Source organism: Oncorhynchus mykiss, chromosome 11 (genome assembly GCF_013265735.2).
Source record: "Oncorhynchus mykiss isolate Arlee chromosome 11, USDA_OmykA_1.1, whole genome shotgun sequence".
Lineage (NCBI taxonomy): Eukaryota > Metazoa > Chordata > Actinopteri > Salmoniformes > Salmonidae > Oncorhynchus > Oncorhynchus mykiss.
In genome coordinates, this window is record NC_048575.1 from 6,189,358 (window position 1) to 6,217,013 (window position 27,656).

Genomic DNA, 27,656 nt, shown 5'->3' on the forward strand with positions numbered 1-27,656 from the left:
CTGTCCCCAACCAAGGAGGGCCTACAGCAGCACCTAGATCTGTCCCCAACCAAGGAGGGCCTACAGCAGCACCTAGATCTGTCCCCAACCAAGGAGGGCCTACAGCAGCACCTAGATCTGTCCCCAACCAAGGAGGGCCTACAGCAGCACCTAGATCTTCTGCACAGATTCTGCCAGACCTGGGCCCTGACAGTAAATCCCAGTAAGACCAAAATAATGGTGTTCCAAAAAGGGTCCAGTTGCCAGGACCACAAATACAAATTCCATCTAGACACCGTTGCCCAAGAGCACACAAAAAATGATGCAAACCTTGGCCTAAACATCAGCGCCACAGGTAACTTCCACAAAGCTGTGAACGATCTGAGAGACAAGGCAAGAAGGGCCTTCTATGTCATCAAAAGGAACATACAATTTGACATCCCAATTAGGATCTGGCTAAAAATACTTGAATCAGTTATAGAGCCCATTGCCCTTTATGGTTGTGAGGTCTGGGGTCGCTCACCAACCAAGATTTCACAAAACTCTGCATGCAGAATTATGTGTACAATGTCAAACACCAAATAATGCACGCAGAACAGAATTAGGACTATTCCCTCTAATGATCAAAATCCAGATGTATTTTATTTTATTCTACAACCATCTAAAAAGAAGCGATTCAGAAATCTTCCATAACAAACAACCCTCACCTACAGAGAGGTGAACCTGGAGAAAAGCCCCCTCAGCTGGTACGGGGACTCACAAACACAAATGTACCCCCCAGAGCCCTAGGACAGCAACACAATAAGACCCAACCAAATCATGAGAAAACAAAAAGATAATTACTTGACACATTGGAAAGAATTAAAAGAAAAACAGAGCAAACTAGAATGCTATTTGGCCCTAAACAGAGAGTACACAGTGGCAGAATAACTGACCACTGTGACTGACCCTAAACAGAGAGTACACAGTGGCAGAATACCTGACCACTGTGACTGACCCAAAATTAAGGAAAGCTTTGACTATGTACAGACTTAGTGAGCATAGCCTTGCTATTGAGAAAGGCCGCCGTAGGCAGATATGGCTCTCAAGAGAAGACAGGCTTATGTGCACACTGCCCACAAAATGAGGTAGAAACTGAGCTGCACTTCCTAACCTCCTGCCCAATGTATGACCATATTAGAGAGACATATTTCCCTCAGATTACACAGACCCATAAAGAATTTGAAAACAAACCCAATTTTGATAAACTCCCATATCTACTGGGTGAAATTCCACAGTGTGCCATCACAGCAGCAAGATTTGTGAAATGTTGCCACGAGAAAAGGTCAACCAGTGAAGAACAAACACCATTGTAAATACAACCCATATTCATCTGTTCATTTATTTTCCTACTTGTTACAACACTATACAGAGCCAATCATATAACATGTCTGTATTCTTTCAACATGTTGATGAGTGTAATGTTTACTGTTAATTTTCGATTGTTGATTTCCAGTCTATTTCACTTGCTTTTGGCACTGTAAACATACTTATGTTTCTCGTGCCAATAAAGCACTTTGAATTGAATTTTGAGAGAGAGAGAGAGAGAGAGAGAGAGAGAGAGAGAGAGAGAGAGAGACAGAGAGAGAGAGACAGAGAGAGAGAGACAGAGAGAGAGAGACAGAGAGAGAGAGACAGAGAGACAGAGACAGAGACAGAGACAGAGACAGAGACAGAGACAGAGACAGAGACAGAGAGACAGAGAGACAGAGAGACAGAGAGACAGAGAGACAGAGAGAGAGAGAGAGAGAGAGAGAGAGAGAGAGAGAGAGAGAGAGAGAGAGAATATTCTAATATCCACACACAGTGTACTTAACCCCATGTTCCCCTACAGTACATTAGACTCCCGCTCACCTGGTCCAGAGTTGGGAATGGAGGGCGTAGGCACGGCCATGGGAATGCCAATACTGCTGCTCCCGCTGTTCTCCCTGCTGCCACTACCCCCACTACTACCACTAGAGGGTGAGGGAGAGAGAAAGAGGGAGAGAGAGAGAGGGAAGGAGAGAGGGGAGGAGAGAGGGAAGGAGAGAGAATAAATAAACATTTCATTTAGAGCAACCTGCAGAGGGGACAGTAGGTATCAGCCCGTGTCCTATTCAGGGAGACCTGTAGAGGGGACAGTAGGTATCTGGGCGAGGGAGGAGGAGAGAGAGGATGACAGAACAACAGTGGTCTGAACACACAGTTCACAGGTCAGCTAGAGGATGACAGAACAACAGTGGTCTGAACACACAGTTCCCAGGTCAGATAGAGGATGACAGAACAACAGTGGTCTGAACACACAGTTCCCAGGTCAGATAGAGGATGACAGAACAACAGTGGGTGCTCTATATCAACTGTTCAAGACGACTGTGTGAGAGAGTTGGTTGAGAGACATTACACAATAATCCTGCTTTTTGAATGTACTGCCATGGTGCACAACTCCCACTCTAGAAGGCTGTATGATATTTGTGTTACTCCATAACCCTGAAAGTCACTGATATTAATCGAGCGTGAAATCAGCTGGTTTCAAAGACGATAATTGGATTGCTGATTGAGAAGCAACGATGAAAAACAGCAGAAATGGCTTTTAGTTTGTGGTGTTGAATTGAGCATCATTTTACTCTACATTTTGTAGGACATCATGTTTTCCTGCCTTATAGAGGCGTGTGATAACATGTCACATGAGGTTAAAAGTATGTTATAACCACATCAAATGATGATTCCTAATGTACTATGCAGTACTACATCTACTCATCTGAACAGGGCAAACATGGTTAAGATGCACTCTCCCACCACGCAAACGGGGCGGCGCTCCTAGTGGCCGGAGGACTTCGATGCCGATAAACCTAAATCTGTTTTACCTCATTTCTACCAGCATGTTAAATGTGCAACAAGAGGAGAAAAAAAACAACTCTAGACCACCTTTACTCCACACACAGAGATGCGTACAAAGCTCTCCCTCGCCCTCCATTTCGCAAATCTGACCATAATTCTATCCTCCTGATTCCTGATTACAAGCAAAAACTAAAGCAGGAAGCACCAGTGACTCACTCAATACGGAAGTGGTCAGATGACGCAGATGCTACGCTACAGGACTGTTTTGCTATCACAGACTGGAATATGTTCCGGGATTCCTCCGATGGCATTGAGGAGTACACCACCTCAGTCATCGGCTTCATAAATAAGTGCAAATTGTCCCCACAGTGAGCATACGTACATACTCAAACCAGAAGCCATGGATTACAGGCAACATCCGCACTGAGCTAAAGAGTGGATCTGCCACTTTCAAGGAGCGGGACTCTAACCCGGAAGTTTATCAAAAATCCTGCTATACCCTCAGACGAACCATCTAACAGGCAAAGCGTAAATACAGGGGAAAGATTGAATCCTACTACACCGGCTCCGACGGTCGTCGGATGTGGCAGGGCTTGCAAACTATTACGGACTTCAAAAGGGAAGCCCAGCCGTGAGCTGCCCAGTGACGAGAGCCTACCAGACGAGCTAAATGACTTCTATGCACGCTTTCGAGGCAAGCAGCACTGAAGCATGCACGAGAGCACCAACTGTTCAAGACGGCTGTGTGATCACGCTCGCCTTAGCCGATGTGAGTAAGACCTTTAAACAGGTCAACTCGTATCTCAGCTCTCGCAGTGTGACTTTCTGACTCAGGGATTTCAGTGATCGTGCCAGGGGTCTAAACATACACGAGGAGGACTTTAAAAAATAAAAAAAGCACTTTACACTGCAGGCCTTTAGGAACATGTCTGAATCCTCCCAGGCCTTGTTAGTTGAATGTTGCTATTGACAGTAGTTGGGAAGGGAGCTGTGAAAGCACCTGAACATGATAAAGTGAAGACACTAGAAATGTCAGGTGGGATACAAATTGTGAGGGTTGCTTTTCTCAAATTCAGAGAGGCTGTGAGAGAGAAACATTCAGAGCTGTTGACACTCGTGGTACTACAAGGACACAATAGTGTGTGTGCGTGTGTGCGTGCGTGTGTGTATTACCTGTGGGTTCTTTGTCTCTGGTTGAGAGATGCAGTGCGTCCAGGGCTGTGCTGGCTGCCTAGTCGAGCAGGGCTGGTCATATAGTCGTTTGGCACTGTGGGTGGTTTCACCGGCTCCAGAGTTTTACAGGGCGTGCTGCGTCTGTTAAAGTCATCCGAAGACAGAGAGGGAGATAAAGAGGAGAATGAACCACAATGAACCAGAATGACCCAGAATTAACCAGAATGACTCAGAATGACCCAGAATGAACCAGAACAAACCATAATGACTCAGAATGAACCAGAATGACTCAGAATGACCCAGAATGAACCAGAACAAACCATAACGAACCAGAATGACTCAGAATGACTCAGAATGACTCAGAATGACCCAGAATGACTCAGAATGACTCAGAATGACTCAGAATGACTCAGAATGACTCAGAATGACTCAGAATGACCCAGAAGGACTCAAAATGAATCAGAGGTCCATTCAATTTAGATTTTTTTTAATCAATGAATACAAAACATCCTAATTGAAAAGTAACGGAGAAAATGTTTGTAGTCACAAGATGTTAGGTTGGAATGTAGTAGAACCCGACGTCACGATGTACATGTACTTGTTACATACAGTGCCTTCGGAAAGTATTCATACCCCCTTTTGACTTATTCCACATTTTGTTGTGCTACAGCCTGAATTAAAAAATGTTTCTCTCTTACCCATCTACACACAATACCCCATAATGACAAAACAAAAACATGTTTTTTTTAGAAATGTTTGCTAAATTATTGAAAATGAAATAAAGAAATATCTAATTTACATAGTGTAAGTATTTACACCAATCAGAAACACCTTTGGTGGTGATTACAGCTTCGAGTCGTCTGAATCGGCTTCGAGTCGTCTGAATCGGCTTCGAGTCGTCTGAATCGGCTTCGAGTCGTCTGAATCGGCTTCGAGTCGTCTGAATCGGCTTCGAGTCGTCTGAATCGGCTTCGAGTCGTCTGAATCGGCTTCGAGTCGTCTGAATTGGCTTCGAGTCGTCTGAATCAGCTTCGAGTCGTCTGTATCGGCTTCGAGTCGTCTGAATCGGCTTCGAGTCGTCTGAATCGGCTTCGAGTCGTCTGAATCGGCTTCGAGTCGTCTGAATCGGCTTCGAGTCGTCTGAATCAGCTTCGAGTCGTCTGTATCAACTTCGAGTCGTCTGTATCAGCTTCGAGTCGTCTGTATCAGCTTCGAGTCGTCTGTATCAGCTTCGAGTCGTCTGTATCAGCTTTGCACATCTGGATTTGGGGATTTTCTCCCATTCTTCCTTGCAGATTTTCTCAAGCTCTGTTAAGTTAGATGGGGAGTGGCGATAAACAGCAATCTTCAAGTCTTTCCATAGATTTTCAATGGGATTCAAATTTGGCCTTTTCCTGGGCCACTCAGGGACTTTCATTCTTCTTCTTCTGAAGCCATTCCAGCATTGCTTTAGCTGTCTGCTTGGGGTCATTGTCCTGTTGGAACATAAACCTCTCTTTGAGGTTGCATGGTGTCATTGTCCTGTTGGAACAGAAACCTCTCTCTAAGGTTGCTTGGGGTCATTATCCTGTTGGAACAGAAACCTCTCTCTGAGGTTGCTTGGGGTCATTGTCCTGTTGGAACATAAACCTCTCTCGGAGGCTGCTTGGGGTCATTATCCTGTTGGAACATAAACCTCTCTCTAAGGTTGCTTGGGGTCATTATCCTGTTGGAACAGAAACCTCGCTCTGAGGTTGCTTGGGGTTATTATCCTGTTGGAACATACATCTCACCCTAAGGTTGCTTGCACTCTAATGCAGGTCCTAGTCAAGGAGTTGCCTATATGTGGCTCCATTCATTGTTCCCTCTATCCTTACTAGTCTTCCCCATAGTATGCTGCTGCTGCCACCACCATGATTCACGGTAGGGATGGTGTTAGACGGGTCATGAGTTATGCCTGGTTTTGTCCAGACATAGCGCTTTGCATTCAGGCCAAACAGTTCCATTTTTTTTTGTCTCATCAGACCACTGAATCTTTTTCCTTGTGTTATCTTTCATGTGCCATTTTTGCAAACTCCAGGAGTGCTTTCATGTGCCATTTTCTCAGGAGTGGCTTCTGTCTGGCCACTCTCCCATAAATCCCAGATTGCTGAAGTGCTGTAGAGAATGCTGTCCTTCTGGCAGGTTCTCCCATCTCAGCCAAGGAAGTCTGTAGGTCTGTCAGAGTGGTCATTGGGTTCTTGGTCACCTCCCTGACCAAGATCCTTCCTGCCCGGTTGCTCAGTTTGGCCGGAAGGCCAGCTCTAGGCAGAGTCTGGGTAGTTCCATTTCCCACTGTGCTCTTGGAAACTTTTAACACACTAGAAATGATTCAGACCCCTTGACATAATCCACATGTTGTTACGTTACAGCCTTATTATAAAATGCATTAAATAAAAAATGTTCCTCATCAATCTACACACAATAACCTATAACAAAGTGAAAACAGGTTTTTAGAATGAGAAACACAGAAATACCTAATTTACATAAGTATTCAGACCCTTTGCTATGAGACTCGAAATTGAGCTCAGGTGCATCCTGTTTCCATTGACCATCCTTGAGATGTTTCTACAACTTGTGGTCCACCAATCAGGCCTTTATGGTAGAGTGGCCAGACGGAAGCCATTCCTCAGTAAAAGCCACATGACAGCCCACTTGGAGTTTGCCAAAAGGCACTTAAAGGTCTCTCAGACCATGAGAAACAAGATTCTCTGGTCTGATTAAACCAAGATAGAACTCTTTGGCCTGAATGCCAAGCGTCACGTCTGGAGGAAACCTGGCACCATCCCTACGGTGAAACATGGTGGTGGCAGCACTGTGCTGTGAGGATGTTTTTCAGTGTCAGGGACTGGGAGATTAGTCAGCATCGAGGGAAAGATGAACGGAGCAAAGTACAGAGAGATCCTTGATGAAAACCTGCTCCAGATTGCTCAGGACCTCAGACTGGGGGCGAAGGTTCACCTTCCAACAGGACAACGACCCTAAGCACACAGCCAAGACAAGGGAGGAGTGGCTTCGGGACAAGTCTCTGAATGTCCTTGAGTGGCCCAGCCAGAGCCTGGACTTTTACCTGATTGAACATCTCTGGAGAGACCTGAAAATAGCTGTGCAGCGACGCTCCCCATCCAACCTGACAGAGCTTGAGATGATCTGCAGAGAAGAATGGGAGAAACTCCCCAAATACAGATGTGCCAAGCTTGTAACTTCATACCCAAGAAGACTCGGGGCTGTAATCGCTGCCAAAGGTACTTCAACAGAGTACTGAGTAAGGGGTCTGAATCCTTATGTAAATGTGATATTTAATTTAGTTAAAAAAAAAAAAAATGAGCAAAAATGTTTTTGCTTTGTCATTATGGGGTATTGTGATGTCATTATGGGGTATTGTGATGTCATTATGGGGTATTGTGATGTCATTATGGGGTATTGTGATGTCATTATGGGGTATTGGACTCCAGTGAAGTCATAGTGAAATCTCAAGGACGATCAAAGGAAATTGAACGAACCTGAGTTCAAGTTGGAGTGTCCTAGCAAAAAGATCTGAATACTTGAGATAGTTCTGTTTTTATTAATTTTCAATAAATATGCACAAAACAAACAAACATGCTTTCACTTCATCATTATGGTGTATTGTGTGTAGATGGGAGAGAAATGTTTTATTTAAAAAAAATCAATTTTGAATTCAGGCTATAACAACATAATGTGGAATAAATCAAGGGGTATGAATTACATTCTGAAGACACTGTATATATATCATATTAACAACATAGTAACCTTTTTACAACCATGTCCTCAACACACTTAATTCGCTCTATACATTAACAATCAGTGAAAATCTGTGCTGGAGAATCTATCCAGCTGGACGTTCCACAGCAGTGACCACGACAGCTAACTGAAATAGAGCTTATCTGTGTTAAAGGCCAGAATTACTGTCTGCTTAGTGTTTCATTGCAACTTTATATCAAAACCGTGACTGAGTCCCAAATGGCATCCTATTCCCTACATAGTGCACTACTTTTCACTAGAACCCCATTGGTCCCTGTCAAAAGAAGTGCCCGAACATAATGAAAAGGGTTCAATTTGAGACTGAGCCCATGTCAAAGATCAGGATGGCACTAACTTTCATGTTTCACCGGCTACGATTCCAAACTCCCCAAATAGCTGCGCCTCTACTCTGCCTAGTAACATGTTGACTACAAAATTGTCATCCCTTGTTTATTAAATAAGGAGGCCATCTTACCCCAGAGTTCCACGCCCTGACATGGTACCTGTCATGGGCGGCGGGCTGGGAGGTTTCTGTGTCGGCGGATTGGTCCTCGATAGTGTTCCTCCTCCTCCTCCTCTGATTGGCTGATTGTTTCCATGCTGCTGTTGTAAGAAAATAAATCAAGACATCTCTGTAAGACATTTAACACAGTGGTAGCATGAAGACTAAGTTGTATGGCAACTGAAATGTGACAGGCTTCCCAGATTCAGTGTACTTCAAATCTTTACTGAGACATTCTAGCTTATTAGCATATTGATAGCAGGACTGAGTCACAAGGTGACCCCAGGTGAAAACCCACGGAGTAATTCTGCTTATCATTGTGACGTGTTTGTTACAAACACGGTGTTCTACCAAGCATGTAAAACAAATAGATAAACATAGCCAATAACTAAGGTCACAGCTAACATCGGATTTTTATAGGGAGGGACTTGAGGTTATACTTATTCAAAAGCATACTCCTTTTATCTGGGAAGCCCATACAACAGACTAGATAGTTATACTAGAGTTATACTAGATAGTTATACTACTTATACTAGAGAGTTATACTAGAGAGTTATACTAGAGTTATACTAGAGAGTTATACTAGATAACTATACTAGATAGTTATACTAGAGAGTTATACTACTTATACTAGAGAGTTATACTAGGTAGTTATACTAGATAGTTATACTAGATAGTTATGATATGTAGTTACACTAGAGAGTTATACTACTTATACTAGAGAGTTATACTAGATAACTATACTAGATAGTTATACTAGAGAGTTATACTACTTATACTAGAGAGGTATACTAGATAACTATACTAGATAGTTATACTAGAGAGTTATACTAGATAACTATACTAGATAGTTATACTAGAGAGTTATACTACTTATACTAGAGAGTTATACTAGATAACTATACTAGATAGTTATACTAGGTAGTTATGATATATAGTTATACTACTTATACTAGAGAGTTATACTAGGTAGTTACACTAGGTAGTTATGATATGTAGTTATACTAGGTAGTTATACTAGATAGTTATACTAGATAGTTATGATATGTAGTTACACTAGATAGTTATACTAGAGAGTTATACTACTTATACTAGAGAGTTATACTAGATAACTATACTAGATAGTTATACTAGAGAGTTATACTACTTATACTAGAGAGTTATACTAGATAACTATACTAGATAGTTATACTAGGTAGTTATGATATGTAGTTATACTAGATAGTTATACTAGGTAGTTATGATATGTAGTTATACTAGATAGTTATACTACTTATACTAGAGAGTTATACTAGGTAGTTATACTAGGTAGTTATACTAGATAGTTATGATATGTAGTTATACTAGATAGTTATACTACTTATACTAGAGAGTTATACTAGGTAGTTACACTAGGTAGTTATGATATGTAGTTATACTAGGTAGTTATGCTAGATAGCTATACTAGATAGTTATACTAGATAGTTATACTAGGTAGTTATACTAGGTAGTTATGCTAGATAGCTACACATGAACAGCTTATTCAACACATATCTAGCATGATATATTGAAATGATAAGATCTGTTACTAAGGCTCCGATAAGGACGGCTATAGCAACAGTTGGACTAGGCGTGCTTGTACTATGGATTGGTTTAGGCCAATAATAGAAGGAATAAAATGAATGAACAAGAACACATTTTAAAAGGGGGTGGAACAGCCTGGCAATAACAGAACTACGGAAAGATGGGTCATGTGACAAACGGGACTTACCTTGGCTTTGAGCCACTTAGCGTAGGCGCAAGAAAGAGAGAGAGAGGGAGGGAGAGAGAGAGAAGGCATGTCAAAATGGCCAAAGGACCCAGAGTACAGGAGAGAGCCAGTCCAACCACATTATTGCACTGAGTCAACGCTTCTCTAGACCTGGGCCACTCAGTGGTTAGATGGCTTTGCACCGCAGCAAAACAGTGTGGGTCCATTGGTTGTTTTAGTACTCTGTCCTGATATCTATCTATCTATAGTATCTATCTATAGTACCTATCTATAGTACCTATCTATAGTACCTATCTATAGTACCTATCTATAGTACCTATCTATAGTACCTATCTATAGTACCTATCTATAGTACCTATCTATAGTATCTATCTATAGTATCTATCTATAGTACCTATCTATAGTACCTATCTATAGTATCTATCTATCTATAGTATCTATCTACCTATCTATAGTATCTATCTATGGTACCTACCCTACCTACCTACCTACCTACCTACCACAGCTGCACCCTAGACTATCAGGAATCCTCACATATCCATAGATGTTGCCATTACATATTTAAACAGGTACATCAACACCTCAGCTAAATGGTCACATTTGATTTCTACCTATGTAGAACTATTAGTAACTTTAATACTGTAACCGTTTAGTATCGTGGCCACGGCAACAATGTCAGTGCAAACTGGGTGTCAAACGGTCTTCATTGTGTTCGAAAATGTCATAAAAAAAATAAAAAGAATGTTCATGAACGTTGTACCTATGCGCTTATACACTCTCTCTCTCAGACAAGTGCTCTGTAATTCATGTTTGAGAGCGTCAAATGTAGGAGCAGTGAGTGCTCCACGCCACGGGTCTGCATTACACTAGGACAAGCACCGGGTCAAGTGGCTCATCCATTATGCAGGCTCCCTATTGGGCGGTGCAGGGCTCATCCATTATACAAGCTCCCTATTGGGCGGTGCAGGGCCCATCCATTATACGGGCTCCCTATTGGGCGGTGCAGGGCTCATCCATTATACAAGCTCCCTATTGGGCGGTGCAGGGCTCATCCATTATGCAAGCTCCCTATTGGGCGGTGCAGGGCCCATCCATTATACGGGCTCCCTATTGGGCGGTGCAGGGCCCATCCATTATGCAGATTCCCTATTGGGCGGTGCAGAGAGCATTACAGGAACAGAGATAAAAACAGTTTCTCGGTAGGGGACCAGTCTAGTGACATAGCGGCATTGAGAAAATACAGGGCTGCACCAAGAATCAATTCTGAAATATTAGTTATTATTAGGCTACAGTAGTGTTTCTTCATCCTGGTTCTGGGGACCTGGTTCTGGGGAACTAATGGGGTGCACATTTCATTTTTTTTGCCCAAAGCACTACACACCTGATTCCACTAATCAAAGGTTTGATTATGCAGATGATTAGTGGAATCAGGTGTGTAGTGCTTTGGGCAAAAAAAATGAAATGTGCACCCCATTAGTTCCCCAGAACCAGGTCCCCAGAACCAGTTCCCCAGAACCAGGTCCCCAGAACCAGGTCCCCAGAACCAGGTCCCCAGAACCAGGATCAAGTAACTTTGGGCTACAAGCATCAGTTTGTTCAGAAAGGACCATGTTGATGGACTACGGAGAGCTCTGTTATCCCAGTCCATACTTATCTCCCTCACTAGCTTTAAGCACCAACTGTCAGAGCAGCTCACAGATAACTGCACCTGTACATAGCCCACCTATAATTTAGCCCTATCAACTACCTCTTTCCCAACTGTATTTAATTTATTTATTTATTTTGCTCCTTTGCACCCCATTATTTTTATTTCTACTTTGCACATTCTTCCATTGCAAAACTACCATTCCAGTGTTTTACTTGCTATATTGTATTTACCTTGCCACCAAGGCCTTTTTTGCCTTTACCTCCCTTCTCACCTCATTTGCTCACATTGTATATAGACTTGTTTATACTTTATTATTGACTGTATGTTTGTTTTACTCCATGTGTAACTCTGTGGCGTTGTATGTGTCGAACTGCTTTGCTTTATCTTGGCCAGGTCGCAATTGTAAATGAGAACTTGTTCTCAACTTGCCTTCCTGGTTAAATAAAGGTAAAATAAATAAAATAAATAAAATAAATAAAATAAATAAATAAAATAAAGGGGATTCGCATCAGACAGTAGTGCAGCCTGACCGTGCTGCTCTCTATTGGGTGAAGGCTACGGCGCGGTGGGGTTGGGGCAATGTTCAGGCCTGAGTGGGTCTAAGCAGGATTTGACCACGCTATGCAACCCAAAAGGTTTTCAAAAAAGTAGGGTGTATCCTGGATGACTGCTAATACACAGATGTTAAGTCAGCTAAATCGGATCCATCTTTATAGCCTGGATTGGCTGAATAATGATCATACCGACCGATGCATATTCATGTTTTAATATTGTGGAAATGAGCACACACGGCTCTAGACCTGGGCTATGGTATGAACAATATGAATACAGTGTACAGGGCAGCCTATATGCTGACATATATTTAACCAGATAAGCTAGTTGAGAACAAGTTCTCATTTACAACGGTGACCTGGCCAAGATAAAGCAAAGCAGTGCGACACAGACAACAACCCAGAGTTACACATGGAATAAACAGGCGTACAGTCAATAATACAATAGAAAAATCTATATATAGTGTGTGCAAATGGAGTAAGGAGGTAAGGCAATAAATAGGCCAATAGTGGCAAAGTAATTACAATTTAGCAAATTAACACTGGAGTGACAGAGAGCCCAATGGCAGTACGCTTCATGTCAGGCCACATAGAGCCCTATCTATGGCAGTCAGCTTCATGTCAGGCCCCCAGAGAGCCCTATCTATGGTAGTCAGCTTTATGTCAGGCCACAGAGCCCTATCTATGGCAGTCAGCTTCATGTCAGGCCACATAGAGCCCTATCTATGGCAGTCAGCTTCATGTCAGGCCCCCAGAGAGCCCTATCTATGGTAGTCAGCTTCATGTCAGGCCACCTGAGAGCCCTATCTATGGCAGTCAGCTTCATGTCAGGCCACATAGAGCCTTATCTATGGCAGTAAACTTCATGTCAGGCCACAGAGAGCCCTATCTATGGCAGTCAGCTTCATGTCAGGCCACAGAGAGCCCTATCTATGGCAGTCAGCTTCATGTCAGGCCACAGAGAGCCCTATCTATGGTAGTCAGCTTCATGTCAGGCCACAGAGAGCCTTATCTATGGTAGTCAGCTTCATGTCAGGCCACAGAGAGCCTTATCTATGGCAGTCAGCTTCATGTCAGGCCACAGAGAGCCCTATGGCAGTCAGCTTCATGTCAGGCCACAGAGAGCCCTATCTATGGTAGTCAGCTTCATGTCAGGCCACAGAGAGCCTTATCTATGGCAGTCAGCTTCATGTCAGGCCACAGAGAGCCCTATGGCAGTCAGCTTCATGTCAGGCCACAGAGAGCCCTATGGCAGTCAGCTTCATGTCAGGCCACAGAGAGCCCTATGGCAGTCAGCTTCATGTCAGGCCACAGAGAGCCCTATGGCAGTCAGCTTCATGTCAGGCCACAGAGAGCCCTATGGCAGTCAGCTTCATGTCAGGCCACAGAGAGCCCTATGGCAGTCAGCTTCATGTCAGGCCACAGAGAGCCCTATGGCAGTCAGCTTCATGTCAGGCCACAGAGAGCCCTATGGCAGTCAGCTTCATGTCAGGCCCCAGAGAGCCCTATGGCAGTCAGCTTCATGTCAGGCCACAGAGAGCCCTATGGCAGTCAGCTTCATGTCAGGCCACAGAGAGCCCTATGGCAGTCAGCTTCATGTCAGGCCCCAGAGAGCCTGACTGTTCAGGAACACATAACTGGCAGCTGAGTTGCAGAGGCTGTATTCTGTTCCTCATGTATCAAACACCAGATATCAAGGATGAAAATAACACATTATTTGCAAGAAAAGAAACCCACCTAACATCTCCTCTGCATTCTTGAACCTGTTGACTAGATTGAGTGTCAGCTGACTGGGGGAAAAAAAATATACTGTATATCTCTCATCTTTTGCCATACCGTTGTGAGAGGGCAGGACACGGGAGAGAAACCTAGCAGCTTAGGTGACCAATGGAATGTCCCCAAGTTCATGGGGAAATCGTGAAATTGTGAAAGTTTACTTACTAAATGTTTTTAGCAACATAACAACAACTTCTAAAAAATGTCTGTAGAGCTTTCCAGAAAAATCTCAAAGTGCTTCAAAAGCTAAATAAAACAACGAGCAAATACTGTACCATGTCTTTATATAAATCAGGACAAATACTGTACCATGTCTTTATATAAATCAGGACAACTGGTGGACCATCCTCCTTTTGCAGGGCGTGGATAATGCCCCCCCCCCCAAAAAAAAAATATTTTTTTATTTTGGAACTCAGTCGGGGTCTCAATTTACTGTTGACAGTTAGTAAATTGTACCTTGAGTATTCTACTATTCTAACTGTCAACAGTAAATTGTACCTTGAGTATTCTACTATTCTGTTGACAGTTAGAATAGTAGAATGCTCAAGGTACAATTTTGAAATCTGGTTGTGCATCTATTGATATGTCAGTCAGTGATAGTCACTGAATTAGCCCGTGTCACCTGTAAGTTAGTCTAGCAGCCAGCTATCTAAACTTGTGGTAATCATGGTTGAATTATCATGGTAAATAACATCTTAGATAACATGGTCGGTAACATGCTAATTTAAAAGCCTTTTCAGTTTACATTAGCCCACACACACCATGTGATTTGAGGCCTAGTAAATTGAGAGTGGCATGATGACTTTTATCCTGCCTTATCCTGGCCCATCATTCAACTGGTCGACAACGCTGGCCACTTAATCCAATCATGCCCGACAGCAGCGATTGATTGGTTGATTAATGGGGGTTTGGGAGCTCTGGGGGGAGATGGAGATCTCAAAATGGCACTGGCTATCAGGGCTCTGATTTCATTAGAGTCGCTGTCATGGCAACCAATACGACCCCCAACGCTAACTTTAGGGACTAAACTATTGTATAAAGTGTTAGCTCGCAACATATCATGGGTTTCATCTAAACAGAGGAACGTCTTGAGAGAACGCTTTAGATGAAGATAACAATATTTCAGTGGTACCACGGCTTCATGAAACTGTTACACTCTGAAGAATTTCTGAGAGCCCAACTCAATATCAGAGAGAAATAGGAGAAACCGATTAAGAGGTCCATTCAGAACTAAGTGCATTTTAAATGTCCCATAAATGCATCTCTGCTCACCCCTTTTTTCACAGAGCATTCTATGAGCCGTTCTATTTTTAGGAACCTATCAAATCAATCGTTGGCCGATTCCAACCCCGCCCCTTACTGAGAATATGTCTGCACAGTTAGCTAGGTGCAATCCACGGATGAGAGGGACACAGTGGGAGAGACAAAGAGACGAAGAGAGAAAGAGGGCGAGAAACAGGGATATGGAGTAAAGGGCGTGAGAGGGGGAGGGGTTAAAGGGAGAGAGAGGGGAGGGGTTAAAGGGAGAGAGAGGGGAGGGGTTAAAGGGAGAGAGAGGGGAGGGGTTAAAGGGAGAGAGAGGGGAGGGGTTAAAGGGAGAGAGAGGGGAGGGGTTAAAGGGAGAGAGAGGGGAGGGGTTAAAGGGAGAGAGAGGGGAGGGGTTAAAGGGAACTAGACAAACAGAGAGAGAATGTAGAGGAGAAGAAAGTAACAAGTGAAGGAGCAGTGATTTCTCAGCATGGTAAATGAGCATTTCACCGTCAGAGCCATGGGGTGTTGTGAAATAAATCACTGTTGGAATGTGTTTTTAACCAATCAGCATCCAGGATTAGACCAACCCAATGTATAACGCGATAGAAAACTCACCTTGACCCCATGGCCAACGTCGTCCAGCACGTTGTAGTCGATGGGCTTCCTGATGTACCTCACCGGCCGCTCTATGTTACCGGGGGCGACGATCTTGTGGGTCCTCGATGTGTTCTTGTTGGTGGTGAGGATCCCGATCTCTCGCCTGGCCACCTTCTCCTTGTGGATGTCCACCGTCTAAACACATGGGAGACGGAGAAAAGACACGATAAGTGCCTCAGAGCTATGGGACAGAACAAGGACCATTGACTGAATTACAACCTTGTCATATAGTTACTAAAGTGGCTTTAAATTGAAATCAGGTCACAGTGGTTTTTCCATCACCAAACTCGTAATAGACGCGCCGTAATGACCCGTCTTGTACAGACCATAATGCATTTGGCTTCTCTCCAAATCGGCAGTGACATGGTGTTCGATGACGTCGTAAACAAACAAAGACTATGGTGATGGAGAGGACAACTCTCCTCTACCACCAGGAACTCCTTCCTGTCACGCCCGCTCCCCTTTCCAGGCGCTCGAAGGCACTACGCACTCCTGCCACCATCATTACGCACACCCGCTCCCCTCGTCACGCGCATCAGCGATTCATTGTACTCACCTGGACTCAATCACCTGTGTTTATTGCCTTCTCTATATCTGTCTGTTCCCCAGTTCTGTTCCCCGCTTCAGCATTAATTGTCGTATGTCTTTTGTTTTACCTGGTTCTGCGGCTGTTCCAGTCCTGTTCCATGTCTCTGCTATATTAAACGTTAGACTCCCCATACCTGCTTCTCATCTCCAGCATTGGTTCCTACACTTCGGGATGTTTGGGGATTCATCATTTAAAATGCTTCCGTCTTGCAAAAATGAGCCTATGTCCATTTAAATGTATGATTGTACCATTTAAACTCAAGACGACAAGGGGTAAGGTTGTCTACTAAGCAAATTCAACAATGCAATAATTTGAGAATCTGATATTATTATTATTTTTCAAACCTACGGGCATGACTACACAGTCGTCTGTCCTGGATCACCGGTCAGTATAGTGACATCTAAATGCAGTGTCCTACGGAGGCTTTCATTTATAACGGTTCTAACTAAACTCTTCCCTGTGAAGAAGTAGGGCTGATAAAAAAAAAATCACAAAGTCCAAGGCCAACATGAGACCAATGATTGTAGTTTCATGGATTTAGTGTTTTGCTTCTGTAAATTGCTGCCGTTTTAATAAGTTGCCTAGTGCTCTTTAAACGGACTAATTGCATATTCGAATTAGAATATTGTATATTCTTTTCATTAGTATGCCACTTCTGTTAAGACCCAGGGACATGTAAGCGAGTAAGAGAGTGTGAGAGAGAGGAACAGAGTGAGAGTGTGAGAAAGAATGTTGTGAGTGAGATAAACAGAGAGAATGTGTTGGTGTGTGTGAATAATTTGAAGTACACTACACCTGCTCGTTGAACATTTCATTCCAAAATCATGGGCATTAATATGGAGGTGCCATATTAATGCCATTGTTGTCATTCAGCCACAAGAGCATTAGTTAGGTAGGCACTGATGTTGGGCGATTAGGCCTGGTTCGCGTTACAATTCATCCAAAAGGTGTTGGGGTTGATGGGGTTGAGGTCAGGGCTCTGTGCAGGCCAGTCAAGTTCTTCCACACTGATATCAACAAACCCTTTCTGTATGGACCTCGCTTTGAGCACGGGGGCATTGTCATGCTGAAACAGGAAAGGGCCTTCCCCAAACTGTTGCCACAAAGTTGGAAGCACAGAATTGTCAAGTATGCTGTAGTGTTAAGATTTCCCTTCACTGGAACTAAGGGGCCTAGCCCGAACCATGAAAAACAGCCCCAGACCATTATTCCTCATCCACCAAACTTTACAGTTGACATTATTCATTCGGGCAGGAAGCGTTCTCCTGGCATCCGCCAAACCAGATTCGTCTGTCAGACTGCCAGATGGTGAAGCGTGATTCATCACTCCAGAGAACACGTACCCACTACTTCCACTAGTCCAATGGCAGCGAGCTTTACATCACTCCAGCCGACACTTGGCATTGCGCATGGTGATCTTAGGCTTGTGTGCGGCTGTATAAATGCGGTATAAATGCACTGTGATAGTCTCAGAGGTCCGTTAAAAGCGCAGAGAGCATCATGAAGAACAAGGAACACACCAGGCAGGTCCGAGATACTGTTGTGAAAAAGTTTAAAGCCGGATTTGGATACAAAAAGATTTCCCAAGCTTTAAACATCCCAAGGAGCACTGTGCAAGCGATAATATTGAAATGGAAGGAGTATCAGACCACTGCAAATCTACCAAGACCTGGCCGTCCCTTTAAACTTTCAGCTCATACAAGGAGAAGACTGATCAGAGATGCAGCCAAGAGGCCCATGATCACTCTGGATGAACTGCAGAGATCTACAGCTGAGGTGGGAGACTCTGTCCATAGGACAACAATCAGTCGTATATTGCACAAATCTGGCCTTTATGGAAGAGTGGCAAGAAGAAAGCCATTTCTTAAAGATATCCATAAAAAGTGTCGTTTAAAGTTTGCCACAAGCCACCTGGGAGACACACCAAACATGTGGAAGAAGGTGCTCTGGTCAGATGAAACCAAAATTGAACTTTTTGGCAACAATGCAAAACGTTATGTTTGGCGTAAAAGCAACACAGCTGAACACACCATCCCCACTGTCAAACATGGTGGTGGCAGCATCATGGTTTGGGCCTGCTTTTCTTCAGCAGGGACAGGGAAGATGGTTAAAATTGATGGGAAGATGGATGGAGCCAAATACAGGACCATTCTGGAAGAAAACCTGATGGAGTCTGCAAAAGACCTGAGACTGGGACGGAGATTTGTCTTCCAACAAGACAATGATCCAAAACATAAAGCAAAATCTACAATGGAATGGTTCAAAAATAAACATATCCAGGTGTTAGAATGGCCAAGTCAAAGTCCAGACCTGAATCCAATCGAGAATCCGTGGAAAGAACTGAAAACTGCTGTTCACAAATGCTCTCCATCCAACCTCACTGAGCTCGAGCTGTTTTGCAAGGAGGAATGGGAAAAAATTTCAGTCTCTCGATGTGCAAAACTGATAGAGACATACCCCAAGCGACTTACAGCTGTAATCGCAGCAAAAGGTGGCGCTACAAAGTATTAACTTAAGGGGGCTGAATAATTTTGCATGCCCAATTTTTCAGTTTTTGATTTGTTAAAAAAGTTTGAAATATCCAATAAATGTCATTCCACTTCATGATTGTGTCCCACTTGTTGTTGATTCTTCACAAAAAAATACAGTTTTATATCTTTATGTTTGAAGCCAGAAATGTGGCAAAAGGTCGCAAAGTTCAAGGGGGCCGAATACTTTCGCAATGCACTGTATAAAGCCCTTCTTACATCAGCTGATATCTCAAAGTGCTGTACAGAAACCCAGCCTAAAACCCAAACAGCAAGCAATGCAGGTGTAGAAGCACGGTGGCTAGGAAAAACTCCCTAGAAAAGGCAAAAACCTAGGAAGAAACCTAGAGAGGAACCAGGCTATGAGGGGTGGCCAGTCCTCTTCTGGCTGTGCCAGGTGGAGATTATAATAATAATATAACAGAACATGGCCAAGATGTTCAAATGTTCATAAATGAATAGCAGGGTCAAATAATGATAATCAGAGTGGTTGTCTAGGGTGCAACAGGTCAGCACCTCAGGATTAAATGTAAGTTGGCTTTTCATAGCAAATCATTCAGAGTATTCAGAGTATGAACAGATCTTGTGCTGACGTTGCTTCCAGAGACAGTTTGGAACTTAGTAGTGAGTGTTTCAACCGAGGACAGACGATCTTTACGCGCTGCGCACTTCAGCACTCGGTGAGCTTGTGTGGCCTACCACTTCACAATAACAGCACTTACAGTTGACCAGGACTCTAGCAGGACAGAAATTTGTAGAACTGACTTGTTGGAAAGGTGGCATCCTATAACGGTGTTAAAAGTCACTGAGCTCTTCAGTAAGGCCATTCTACTGCTTTGTCTATCTTTGTCGGTTTGTCTATGGAGAATGCATGGCTGGGGGCTCTATTTGATACACCATGACACACAGTGTACCCCCTTGAATTTCAGGACTACACTCCAGGGGCCTCGTTTATAAATCATGCGTTGGCAGAAATCTGTGTGTAAACCACACGTGGGATCATTTCCACGCAGAGAGTGTGAGATTTATCAATGTGAACGTTTGCTTGAGTGAGCACAGATGTACACACAGCCATGAGTAGTGGTGGCGGAAGGGGACATTCTGGTCAAGCATGGACAGTGTCTTCGGAGTCCACTAAATCCACTAATTTGAAGGGGTGTCCACATACTTTTGTATACAGCGCATTTGGAAAATATTCAGACCCCTTGACTTTTTCCACATTTTGTTACGTTACAGCCTTATTCTAAAATCGATTCAATTGTTTTCCCCCCCTCATCAATCTGCAGACAATACCCCATAATGACATCACAATACCCCATAATGACATCACAATACCCCATAATGACATCACAATACCCTATAATAACAAAACATTTTTTTGTGCTAATTTATTATTATTTTTTAAAACGGAAATATAACATTTACATAAGTATTCAGGCCCTCGAGTCTTCTTTGGTACGACACTTCAAGCTTGGCACACCTGTATTTGGGGAGTTTCTCCCGTTCTTCTCTGCAGATCCTCTCAAGCTTTGTCAGGTTGGATGGGGAGCGTTGCTGCACAGCTATTTTCAGGTATCTCCAGAGATGTTCGATCGGGTTCAAGTCCGGGGTCTGGCTGGGTCACTCAAGAACATTCAGAGACTTGTCCCGAAGCCACTCCTGTGTTGTCTTGGCTGTGTGCTTTGGGTCGTTGTCCTGTTGGAAGGGGAACCTTCACCCCAGTCTGAGATCCTGAGCAATCTGGAACAGGTTTTCATCAAGAATATCTTTGTACTTTGATTCGTTCATCTTTCCCTCGATCCTGACTAATCTCCCAGTCCCTGCCGCTGAAAAACATTCCCACAGCATGATGCTGCCACCACCATGCTTCACTGTAGGGATGGTGCCAGGTTTCCTCCAGATGTGACACTTGGCATTCAGGCCAAAGACTTCAATCTTGGTTTAATCAGACCAGATAATCTTGTTTCTCATGGTCTGAGTGTCTTTAGGTGCCTTTTGGCAAACTACAAGGCTGTCATGTGCCTTTTACTGAGGAGTGGCTTCCGTCTGGCCACTCTACCATAAAGGCCTGATTGGTGGAATGCTGCAGAGATGGTTGTCCTTCTGGAAGGTTCTCCCATCTCCACAGAGGACTCTGGACCTCTGTCAGAGTGACCATCAGGTTCTTGGTCTCCTCTCTGACCAAGACCCTTCTCCCCTAAATGTGTAACCTTCATTTAACCAGGCAAGTCATTTAAGAACAAATTCTTATTTACAATGACGGCCTACCTGGGAACAGTGGGTTAATTGTCTTGTTGCAGAACAACAGCATTTCGGTTACTCGCCCATCACTCTAACCACTAGACTATCTGCCGCCCAAATGCTCAGTTTGGCTGGGCGGCCAGCTCTAGGAAGAGTCTTGGTGGTTCCAAACTTCTTCCACTTAAAACTTATGGAGGTCACTGTGTTCTTTTGGACCTTCAATAACTGCAGAAATGTTTTGGTACAGAAATGTTTTGATACCCTTCCCCAGATCTGCGCCTGGACACAATCATGTCTCGGAGCTCTACGGACAATTCCTTCCATCTCATTGCTTGGTTTTTTTCTCTGACATGCACCGTGTTATGACTGTCCTGATCAGGTCAGGTTACAGGAGACCACAACCCTACAGATTATCTCTCAACCCCAACAGAGGAGGAGAGATCTAGGGGTCTGAAGATGTGGCGGTTTTATGACCCCTCACGCCCCTGGTAAATCTCAGGCCACAGACACATTCCTTTGTCCTGTTACTATGGAGACCCAGCCTCAGAACATTAAACATGAAATAAAGGGACTTTGGAACAATGGTTTCCGTCAGCCACAATGGTGGTCATGACGATAGATGGAATATGAAAATGTATGTCATTTTGGCTTTGTTATTAAAGGTTAATAGATGACGTTATTACGAAAACATTGTAACGTAAAGAGTTTTCCTAGTATATGTTTGATGTTTATACATTGTACGTTGTGTGGAAAATGTCCAAATCAAAGGGAATGTTTTTGTAAAGGTGAAATGTGAAGTTAGTTGTCTAAAATTGGATTTGAGAAAAACCTAAACCTTGCTCTTAACTTGGTACGCCCAGAGAATTGCCCTAAAGGCGGTTACATCCACTTCTGACCCAAGGGTATAAAACCTGTGAGTAAAGAATTTACAGACAAGACTATGTGACCCAAGCTGCAGCCAAGGTCTAAAACGTCAACAAACCCAGAACGCAACACAAGTTTGAAGACAAATAAATATTTTTCTTCCCAAGCTACGGATGAGTAGCTGTGTCTAAGCGGGTGAATTCAAGCCGGACCCCCAATCATCCAATCCCAGAGAATCGTGGTATCTAAAGGGTTTCATTCCTATGCTGTGAGCTCTGAGCTACAGAGCTGTCTGTCCTCAGAAGACCCCTTCCAGAGCAAGGGAACAGACTCCTAAGCCAAAAGGAGACTGACATCGTGAGGACGCCGGAGAAGTGCGTCATCGAGCAGCCTGAACCCTGTACCCTGAACGGTCTACGCAGAGAATCCTTCCCCGAGTAATTACATCATTATATTCTGACCCATAAGAGAGGCCGTTTGGGGCAAGGCTAGGGTTAGAATAGCATAGCTGACAAATTCACCCAAATGTATGTTTCTCTCGTGTACTTTCTTTTTTTTCTCTCTTTTGAAATCCTCATTGTGGGTAACACGCGCCATAGTGTGTTGGCCCGTTATACTAAGTTCTAATCAATAGCCTATAATGTGTTTTGTCTATGTGTATCTTTTATCATCATTTTAGCTTTTTAGTAAATAAATATTCAACTACAGGTGGACTCCAATCAATGAAAACAAGATGCACCTGAGCTCAATTTAGAGTCGAGGGTCTGAATACTTATGTCAATAAGGTATTTCCGTTTGTTTTTTTCGCTTTATAATTATGAGGTATTGTGTGTAGATTTCTGAGGATTTAAAAAAAAGTTAATCCATTTTAGAATAAGGCTGTAATGTAACAAAATGTGGAAAAAGTCAAGGGGTCTGAAAATGTTCCAAAGGCACTGTATCTGGGAAGGGTATAAAACAATTTCTAGAGTGTTGAAAGTTTCCAAAAGCACAGTGATCTCCATCATTAGCAAATTGAAAAAATATGGAACTACCCCGACTCTGCCTAGAGCTGGCCGTCCAACCAAACTGAGAAACCGGGCAGGAAGGACCTTCGATGAGGGAGGTGACCAAGAACCCAATGACCACTCTGACAGAACTACAGAGTTCCTGGGCTGAGATGGGAGAACCTGCCAGAAGGACAACATCCTCTATAGCACTTCAACCAATCTGTACATGTTGAAAATGTGTGAAATTGTTTCATTTCTGAATATTTATTTCCACAGTGAATTTATGCAACATATACTTCCAGGCTATATATTTGATCAGTTCATTTGTCACGATAATAATTCATATAAAGTGCAGTAATTTGTTAAATTAGGAGGCACGTGTGAAAGTGAAACCAATGTTTAAATGCCATAAAAACTAGATAATGGGAAATGGAATGGCTGATCCTGCTCAGTTGGAAGATGCTGCATTTAGCAGAGAGCTTGTTTTTTAGAGACAGGTGGGACTTGTTTTGGAAGAAAGTATAGATCAGATATTGTTTCCCAAAACCAATCTGATAGGATTTTTGTGAGGATTAAAGACCTCCTTTAGAAAGGCTGCCATTCCGGTGCACATCCAAGTGCTATCCACCCTCGGGTTTTTTGGCAACGGGACACAGCGGGACACTTTTCAGCATAACTCGATGAGCCAATCTTTTGGATGCTATCATAAGCAAAACAAACTATAACATACACTTTTCATACACCATCACACAACAGGTTGAAGTCAAAAGGAGTTTCCTTGCCATCAACGGGTTCCCAAATACAAACAGAGCAATAGACGTCACCCACATCGCCATAAAAGTGCCCATCCCAAATACCAGTTGAAAGATGTGAACAGAAAAGGCTTCCACTCTTAATGTTTTTATTTATTTATTTTACCTTTATTTAACCAGGCAAGTCAGTTAAGAACAAATTCTTATTTTCAATGACGGCCTAGGAACAGTGGGTTAACTGCTTGCAACCTTCCGGTTACTAGTCCAACGCTCTAACCACTAGGCTACCTGCCACCTCTACACTCTAACCACTAGGCTACCCTGCCGCCCCTACACTCTAACCACTAGGCTACCCTGCCGCCCCAATGTGCAGTTGAATGTGTTGGAATGCGAGACTCGTTTATTCTGCAGAACAGTTATGTTTGTCACGCCCTGATCTGTTTCACCTGCTCCTGTGATCGTCTCCACCCCCTCCAGGTGTTGTTTATTTTCCCCAGTGTATTTATCCTTGTGTTTCCTGTCTATCTGTGCCAATGTATTTATCCTTGTGTTTCCTGTTTCTCTGTGCCAGTGTATTTATCCTTGTGTTTCCTGTCTCTCTGTGACAGTGTATTTATCCCTGTGTTTCCTGTCTCTCTGTGCCAGTGTATTTATCCCTGTGTTTCCTGTCTCTCTGTGCCAGTGTATTTATCCCTGTGTTTCCTGTCTCTCTGTGCCAGTGTATTTATCCCTGTGTTTCCTGTCTCTCTGTACCAGTTCATCTTGTATGTTTAGTCTATTCAACCAGCGTGTTTTTCCTGTACTCCTTTAGCTATTTCTTCTTTTTCTAGTCCTCCCGGTTTTGACCCTTGCCTGTTTCTGGACTCTGTACCCGCCTGCCTGACCATTCTGCCTGCTTTGACCTCGAGCCTGTCTGCCACTCTGTACCCGCCTGCCTGACCATTCTGCCTGCCTTGACCTCAAGCCTGTCTGCCACTCTGTACCTCCTGGACTCTTGATCTGGTTTTGACCTTTAACCTGTCCACGACCATTCTCTTGCCTCCTCTTTTTGGATTATTAAACATTGTAACACTCCAACCATCTGCCTCCCGTGTCTGCATCTGGGTCTCGCCTTGTGCCTTGATAATGTTGGCCTAAACGCCTACAGGAGAGAGCTGTTGTGGATGAATGGCTTACTGGCGAGTGTTACCTACACAAGTGCCGTTGCTAAAGCAACTTGAATTGTCCTAATGGTTCATCTCTTTGTAGCTGTGATTTTATTTTTACTGGTCAAACCACAACCGAGCCAAACAAAAACCTTTTGGTTGTATTCAATCTCAGACACTAGCACCTTTATTTCAGACTCGGATTCGAAAACAAATGCATCGTTTTTTTTTTTTTGGGGGGGGGGGGGGGGGGGGGGGTGGCGCCATTGTATTTCATGGTACGGCGGTGTATATTCCACACAGACTTTAAAGGGATATTTTAGACCAGGTTATATAAGGATGTTTCTAAATACAAATAGCCAAGGTGGTGCACGAGCACTGAGGCTGTGAACAGTTGGTATTTATCAACAGTTACCTCCTACCGGTGTGTGTATGACGCTCGTAGGATTATCACACTTTTTCTACTTGTACGAACATTCTATTCATCAGTATTTTAGAATAGTTTCTGCGCAATATTGACAAATGAGGCCCCGGGTATTGACAAATGAGGCCCCGGGTATTGACAAATGAGGCCCCGGGTATTGACAAATGAGGCCCCGGGTATCATCATCATTTTCCCATCCTCTCAAACTAATGGTTTTCTCAGGGGAGGGAGCACTGGCCGGAGCCATCAGATCGCTCCCCATTTTTAATCAGCATCTCTTTGATGGCCTCATGGGTGTGTGTGTGTGTGTGTGTGTGTGTTTCTAGATGTGTTAAAGCTCAACAGCTTCCTCACAGAATTCCTTCTTTGTTTCGTCCTTAAAATCTGCCAAACACCAGACACGGAGCATTATCAGTGTTCTCTGTTGATTCATCCACAGATAACGAAATACTCGGTGTATTCTGAATGACCTCATCGAGTTGTGAAGTCAACTCTTCAGCTAATTTGTTAGTTCTCCTCGTTGCTGTGGAGTCTGTTTGATCTTTTCTCTGAGCTCGTCTTTTTGTTCACCTTCAAGCACGTTGTCAGCAACTTCACACGTCCATTATTTTACCATCTGAGCGTCTGAAAAGCTTTTTCTCTGTTGTTGTGTTTTCCCCAAAAACCCAGGCTATCCTCCGTGAACACTCCATTGCACGTTGTTGGGCTGTCAGGGAATTGACAAGGACCTCTCATATTGGGATTGGAGTTGGTTCATCTCGTTTGTTCTCACCTCCGTGTTCGGGGGATACGTCTGATCCACTTTACTGTGCCTGGTGTCACAATGGAGCTTAACATCGGCACTTTTCACCAGAGATACAGACTCACTGCATAGCAGACACATTGGTTTTGTTCTAGTTGCTGGGAGAACTAATAAATACTGCTCCGTCAACTCGTCTGTGAATATACGGTTTTCAGAGAAACTTGTCTTTTGTCTGAACAAGCCATATTAACAAAAGATACTGGTAACTCCGCTCCATCTATCTGTGATATTTTCCGTTGAACCCCGGTCAAATCTTTCTGTTTCTTTCTGCCTGCTAGTCGCAAGGTTCCGCAAGGTTCCACAAAGGATTAATGTAATTGGGTAAGACTCGGCCTCTTGTATTTGCATATAACCACACGATTGGATTAGACGGGGCAGTAGTAGAGGCGGGCGTCGCTTTGAGAGAGAGAAAGACAGAGACCCATGTCATAACATAGAAATAAAGTCTTTGAAAATGACCTGGTATTGTAGAAAGCTCAAATGAGAATGTTGAATGACCTTCTCCTTCCAGTCTCATACTGGAGTTCAAGGATGTTTTCCGAATTACATTACTTTTGCCTTTTGTTGACCAGTACTGAACTGGTTCTATTAAGAAGATTTTCTCCTGAAGAACCTTTTCTGATGAAGAACCTGTTCTCCGATGAGGAACCTGTTCTCCGATGAGGAACCTGTTCTCCGATGAGGAACCCGTTCTCCAATGAGGAACCCGTTCTCCAATGAGGAACCCGTTCTCCAATGAGGAACCCGTTCTCCAATGAGGAACCCGTTCTCCAATGAGGAACCCGTTCTCCAATGAGGAACCTGTTCTCCAATGAGGAACCTGTTCTCCAATGAGGAACCTGTTCTCCAATGAGGAACCTGTTCTCCAATGAGGAACCTGTTCCTGTTCTCCAATGAGGAACCTGTTCTCCAATGAAGAACCTGTTCTCCGATGAGGAACCTGTTCTCCGATGAGGAACCTGTTCTCCGATGAAGAACCTTTTCTCCGATGAAGAACCTTTTCTCCGATGAAGAACCTTTTCTCCTGATTCTTTCAGGTCTATAGTTGAGCACAACACCAGCTGCTTTCCGTTTGTACTTTAGGAGTCTGCCTGGGGTTCTGCTGAATAGACCTTGCCCAGCTGGAAGGATGTTTCACATGTGCTCTCAATCACTATCATCCACATGCCCAGAATCGGCTCGCTTTTCTCCCAGGACACACTGACTAGACAGCCTTGGTTTGACCTTTGGCCTTCTCTGACAGCTAGCCTTTGGTAATGTGTGCATGTATTTCCCCTTCCTCCTCTCTCTCTCTTCCCTCACCTCATCTCACCCCTCACCTCCCCTCCATTCACCTCTCACATCACCCTACCCCACCTCACCCCTCTCAGCTATATCCTTGTCTTTTTCCTCTCCTTCT

The 27,656-nt window shown here is 43.6% G+C and overlaps 1 protein-coding gene across 17 annotated transcripts in view; it reads right to left on the reverse strand.

Annotated features, from left to right (window-relative positions):
- LOC110536535 (abl interactor 1) overlaps nucleotides 1-27,656 on the reverse strand; it is a 113,299-nt gene that overhangs the window by 40,992 nt on the left and 44,651 nt on the right. For 7 of the 17 annotated variants that reach the window (XM_036934713.1, XM_036934718.1, XM_036934721.1 and 4 more), the window contains exons 3-7: nucleotides 15,882-16,058; nucleotides 10,041-10,055; nucleotides 8,264-8,391; nucleotides 4,009-4,149; nucleotides 1,873-1,973 (exon numbers count right to left, since the gene is read on the reverse strand). In XM_036934713.1, coding sequence (XP_036790608.1) covers nucleotides 1,873-1,973; nucleotides 4,009-4,149; nucleotides 8,264-8,391; nucleotides 10,041-10,055; nucleotides 15,882-16,058 — 562 coding nt within the window. The remainder of the gene's footprint in view (nucleotides 1-1,872; nucleotides 1,974-4,008; nucleotides 4,150-8,263; nucleotides 8,392-10,040; nucleotides 10,056-15,881; nucleotides 16,059-27,656) is intronic. The other 10 variants (XM_036934714.1, XM_036934720.1, XM_036934726.1 and 7 more) reach the window with 3 other exon arrangements.